The sequence below is a fragment of the Scylla paramamosain genome, chromosome 40 (genome assembly GCF_035594125.1).
Source record: "Scylla paramamosain isolate STU-SP2022 chromosome 40, ASM3559412v1, whole genome shotgun sequence".
Classification (NCBI taxonomy): Eukaryota; Metazoa; Arthropoda; class Malacostraca; order Decapoda; family Portunidae; genus Scylla; species Scylla paramamosain.
Window position 1 is genome coordinate 14,035,604 of NC_087190.1, and position 6,000 is coordinate 14,041,603.

Below are 6,000 nucleotides of genomic sequence, written 5' to 3' on the forward strand. Positions count from 1 at the left end.
ATGTTACATCATAATTAATAGGATTGTTCACTGAATAAGTCTTGAAGTTTGTGACTGTCAGTTACCCACATTATTTTGCTCTTAATGTGCGTGGATGTAGATAATCTGTGCTTGCTGGTTTGATGGGCATGGATTAATTATATGTTTGAATTATATTGAATTATATTTGAATTTATATATATATATATATATATATATATATATATATATATATATATATATATATATATATATATATATATATATATATATATATATATATATATATATATATATATATATCATATTGTTTGAATTGTAAGAAATATTTAGGTGACTATTTTCCTTGAGCAGGGGAGTGGTGGTGGTGGCCGTTGTGACGGGGGCAGTGGTGGTGGTGGTGGTGGTCACATTATTGGAACCCGAAGATGGAGGCGGCGTGGAGTGGACATCATCTGGCCACCACATTATGATTTCTTGACAGGCTGCACGCGGGCACCCTCCACACACCCTGACCCGTGAGTTGCGGCGCCCTGTCCCTTCCCAACTCAGGTCAAAGCTTTGTGACCTCGCCAGTAACCCGTGACATACATTTTCACACCAGCTGATTTAAAGACCCAACTCCCTCAATATTTTCTGATGTAATTTTTTCTTTCATGACCGCATGTGTGTTTGGTCTGACATTACTAGACTTGTGAGCTACCAATATTATGAGGTTTTACTAAGGGAATATCTGCCTGATTGACTCAAGACTTTGTGTAATATACGAAAATATTTACGTGGGAGTCAAAAATTTATTGCATCTTGTGTGTTCAATTTGGCATTACTAGACGTGTGTCCTTTAAATATTGTGAAATTTTTATTAGGGAATACTTATTACATAACTTAAAAACACGTTGAAATACACAAATATCTAGTTAGGAGTCAAAATATGATGCGACCTTCCAAAAATTTTCATCTTCCCTTCCTTTGCCTTTCCTCTTGCAAATTTTAACCTCAGCCACAAGAAAAGCCGCTGTACCCTGCAGCATATGTCACTGGTCACCACAGCAGCACTCTATTGTATTGGGGTCACGTCTGGCGGGGTTTACTTCCCACTGTGGCCTGTTTTCCTCTCGCCCTGTTTGGCTTCAACACCGTACAGGGATGAAAGTAGCCGCGGTCACTCTCCTCTCCGCTTCTCTTCGCTTCATTTCTCCTTTCTCCTTTCTACTTAAACATTGCATACACGTGTTCCTTTGTATGTAGGAGTGATGTGTGTGATTTCTGGCATTCTTTTTCTTGCATAGTTAGTAATAACATAGGATAGAGCAGTAATATTCACAGCAATAACCACCACAACCAATGCCATTATGTGAAGTTCATGAAGTTGTAGGTAATTTTAAGTCAGGAAGCCAAATTTCACTAATGTTCTTGGTGACTTAGGTCTTGATTCTGTCATGTAATTAGAACTGTCTCTTTTATTCTCTCACTCTTACTTTTCTCACATATAGAAGATTAATATAGTACAGAGAAATTAGATGAGAGAGAGAGAGAGAGAGAGAGAGAGAGAGAGAGAGAGAGAGAGAGAGAGAGAGAGAGCCACAATAACTCCCCTCCACAGAGTGCAAGGGAGCCAGCCACAGCAGCAGGAGGAACCAGACCAACCAGAGCATCACCCACAGCACAGCGTCACAGCCTCCCTCGCTGCGCCATGGAGCCACACATGTTGCAGGGGCTGTGGGCGCCTGACAACCAGCAGCAGCACAGCCGGGCCCTGGAGTACCTGCAGCGGCTGAGGGAGAGCACAGATGGATGGCAGATCTGTGGCGCCACGCTCACCTCCGGTGGCACAAGTCTGGATGATAAAGTGAAGTTTGTGTGCCTCCAGGTGGGTGGGTGGGTGTGTGTGTGTGTGTGTGTGTGTGTGTGTGTGTGTGTGTGTGTGTGTGTGTGTGTGTGTGTGTGTGCATACCTGTGTGTCTGTATTTGTTTGTATGTGCCGGAGACTTATAGTCTCAGTTTGTGAATATAGACATGAATGCTTTTTTTATGAGTGTATGAGTGTAGTTTTGTGTGTGTGTATGTGATACTTGTGTGTGTTTTTGCTCATGCCCTCAGTTCATGAATGCATAAATTAATGGTTTTTATGTGTGTAAGTGCAATTGTATGTGTGTGTATGTGAGGAGATAGATAGCACAGGGCAGCACTTACACATACACATGCACACATACACAGGTGATGGAGCACTATGCACAGACTCGCTACGTCATCGCCACACCCGAGGAGCAGAGTCTCCTGCGCCAACACTTGTCACAGTGGACCACAGCGCTCTGCATGGCTCCTGATGCCGAGAAGGTGAGGCTCAGATGCTGTCAGTCACTGTCATTGTCCTGTTTAGTTCATTCCTGTATGCTAAGACTTAATGCTTGGCTGCTGTCACCACCACCTCATTCTTCTTTCATGTCGGTTAATTTCTCAATGCTAAGACTTAAGTATTTTGTAGCTTTAGGTCTCACAAACTCACAGATTTCATTGTTTCTTTTGTAAACACATCTCATTAGTAATTTGTACTCTTGGTTCTCGAATGTTACCAGATTGTCATTATTTTTAAACAATCTTTTTTTTTTATTGCTTTGTCAGTTGATAACTTGAAACGTGTCTTTTCTGAACCCTTCCTTCTTTCTCTTCCTCCGTCTTGTCAATTGATGGGTAAAAACATTTCTGAACCTTACCTCTTTCACACTGTTTTGTCTTCTCTTGTCAAGGTAAGAACAAGCCTTTCTTTTATCAACCTTACTTACTTTCTCTTCCTTTTAGTCTTGTCAGCTGAACACTATAAGCAAACCTTCCTTTTCTTTAACTATACCCTTTCTCTTGCCTTTGTGTCATTTGCTAGCTAGAAACAAACACTTCCTTTTTTCTTCTCTTGTCCTTTTGTCAATTAATGGCAAAAAACAAGCATTTCTTGTCTTAACCTTACTCTCTTTCACTTCCTTCTTGTCTTGTCAGGTGATCAGTATAAACAAACATCCATTCTCTTCCTTTTTCCCTGTCTCAACCACACTCTTCTCTTCAGTTCTTTTCTCCTTTCTCAGTCACACCTTTCTCACCTCTCCTTTCTCAACCATACCTTTCTCTTCTCTTCTCATTTCTCAACCACACCCTCCACTTCTCCTCTACAGGTCTACATTCAAAACAAAACAGCACAGTTGATGGCACTTGTGTTCATTGTGGATTACCCTGACCGCTGGCCCTCCTTTATCGCTGACGTGCTCTCCACTCTCCATACGGGGCCCAATGCTGTTGACTTATACCTGCGTCTGCTCCTGGCCATTGATACTGAGGTGAGGAGGAGGAGGAGGAGGAGGTTGTCTGTTGGTTTGTATTGTAGTAGGAGTTATTGTTGTAGTTATGAAAGAAGTATTTGTTATAGTAGTAGTAGGTGTTGTAGCACTTATTGTTGTTGATTTGTTGTAATTATGAAAGCTGTAGTTGTTGTTATGAAAGTAGTAGTAATAGGTGTAGTTGTAGTGTTGATTAAATGTTTTTTAGAGTTATATGCAATCTGAAACTAGAAGAATTATTTATTTTTCTACTAATTTATTTCTCTCTCTCTCTCTCTCTCTCTCTCTCTCTCTCTCTCTCTCTCTCTCTCTCTCTCTCTCTCTCTCTCTCTCTCTCTCTCTCTCTCTCTCTCTAATGCCACTCTTTCCCTCCCTCACCTGTGGTACCCCTCACGTTCTCTCCATGGGCAGGTTGTGGACCGCGAGATCATCCACACGCAGGCAGAGAGTGAACGTAACAACCGCATCAAGGACACCATGAGGGAACACTGTGTTATGGACCTGACCAACTCCTGGTATGACATTCTGGTAAGTGGCACACTTGTGGGTATTGTAAAGATTGTATGTGGCATTGCTTACTCTGGTGCACTTACTGATGGCCAGAATACGTTCCTAAATTTCTGTCAGAAGCCAAAAACAGCTGGTGCACTTGTTGACAGCCAGAATGTGTTCCAAATTAACATAAAAAAGCCAAAAACAGTCAGATCACAGGATTTTATTCTTGAAAACCCAAAGAATTAAGAAAACTCACTCAAAATTGTATTAAGATATATTTAAACAATGTCTTTTATCCTACAATGCTTAGATAAACAGTATTGTCTTTCCTCTCAGTCCTTCACTCACTCCTAACCCTGTCTTCACCATGGTCTCCCTCAGGTCAAGTATGAGAAGACCCACCCCAGCCTGGTGTGTCAGTGTCATGATGTCATTGGGGCGTACATATGCTGGATTGACATCACCCTTATTGCCAATGACCGGTGAGTCAGTATCTGCAATTGTGACCAGCATTCATTTTGTCGTAACCCTCCTCCTTACCTTTAAGGGAAGGCAGAGGTTACGCTGGAACTGCACTAATTCTTTATATAACAAACACCACAAGGTTTAAATCCAGGTAACCGAGAGTTAAGGCCGGGGTTCTCACAGTGGGGTAAGCCACAAATGCAGTTCAGAAACGTTAACACTATTTATTAACCAGTAGTTAACACATTTCACGATACTCGCAAGCAACGAAAGACCAGAATTCCAACACACATTAAAACATATAATGACCTTTCGATAAATCTTGACGTCACTTTTCACTTTACGTTAGCAAGCTTTTATCGACCAATCTCATGTCATTCAGTAACTTATAACACATAAGTAAGGACACATATAACATAATCACATAAAAGAATAATCAAATGTAACATTAAAATATTAGCACTACTTGCGAAGTGCCACAAAAGATATTAAAATCATTCATCAAGATTCAGCATTATATCAACACATGGTAAATGACATAAAATATGTGGGAACCACAGTATACTGAAACATTTTAAATCGAGACCCACAAGGCACTTAGGAAAAATCTTCTAAGTATTACTTATGACCAAGACGAGGCAGAGAACAACTAGGAGCTTCATGGTGCTGTTTAGTGGGAGCACCTTCCAGGAACTTGTAACACTCCACTGTTGGAGTCTAGTTAAGTCTGAGAGAATCGTTTGCTACTTCGCCTTATATTCCATTTTGACTACGGCAATGTCGACCTACGTACATTGCTATCTACTACTACATAAGGCGTTATCCTTAAGGTTCAAAATCTAACTAGTTAGTACACTCATCTCTTCCTTCACTCCACACGATCACCAGGATACTTATACTTCACTGTAGGTACGTAAGAAACATGTCTCATGGGGAGTCTATGGTTAACCACCTTTACACGCGAACATATATGGTTTTTCTATGTCCTTCTAGTTCGTGCATTACTGAAGTGTTTTGTGAAGTCAGCGACTGTAGGGTAACTTGATCACAAGATTAATTACGAATAGGCTAGGTCCATTAACTTCACAGCTTTAGTCACCTTTACTCGGCGCTTGGGTGCCTCGTCATCAGGGCAGGCACTGTCCTGTTCGTGTGATCAGGGATGGCGTAAGCCTCACAAGGGGTCATGGTGATAACCAGTGACCTCTGGGGCAATGGGTGGCCAAGGCCTGGGTGCTCTAGCGACAACACACCCTCGGCTTGGCTACGACAATTTGCATCATAAAAACGTGAGGGTTGGTGCAGAATGTGGCAGTCACAATATGAAATGTGCCTGTCTGTTTCCACCTGTCATCCTCATCTCTCACCCTCACCACTCTTTCTCTACCTTTCATCCTCACCACCTCACCATACCTCACCCCTGTTCTGTCACCCTCACCACTTTGCCACATCACTCCCTTACTTCTTATCCTCACCACACTTACCACTTACCATCCTCACCTCTCTCCTCTCCCAGGTTTGTGTGCAAGCTGGTGGATCACCTGAAGGAACCGCTGCTGAGGGAGGCAGCAGCGGACTGCATCCATGAGGTGATCACCAAGGGCATGGAGCCGCTGGCCAAGACGCAGCTCATTGAGTCCTTCGTCACTGTGCTGGACAGGGCCGGGGTGCTCAAGCCGGTCGATGTGAGTGTGTATGTGTGTGTAAAGATAATAATAATCTATATCTGTCTGTA

At 42.2% G+C, this 6,000-nt stretch overlaps 1 protein-coding gene across 1 annotated transcript in view; it reads left to right on the forward strand.

Annotated features, from left to right (window-relative positions):
- Positions 1-345: 345 nt before the first annotated feature.
- LOC135092527 (exportin-T-like) overlaps positions 346-6,000 on the forward strand; it is a 16,058-nt gene continuing 10,403 nt past the window's right edge. The window contains exons 1-7 of the mRNA XM_063991118.1: positions 346-497; positions 1,583-1,849; positions 2,197-2,316; positions 3,144-3,305; positions 3,717-3,833; positions 4,182-4,282; positions 5,782-5,950. Of these exons, the coding sequence (XP_063847188.1) occupies positions 1,673-1,849; positions 2,197-2,316; positions 3,144-3,305; positions 3,717-3,833; positions 4,182-4,282; positions 5,782-5,950 (846 nt within the window). The 5' untranslated portion in view covers positions 346-497; positions 1,583-1,672. The remainder of the gene's footprint in view (positions 498-1,582; positions 1,850-2,196; positions 2,317-3,143; positions 3,306-3,716; positions 3,834-4,181; positions 4,283-5,781; positions 5,951-6,000) is intronic.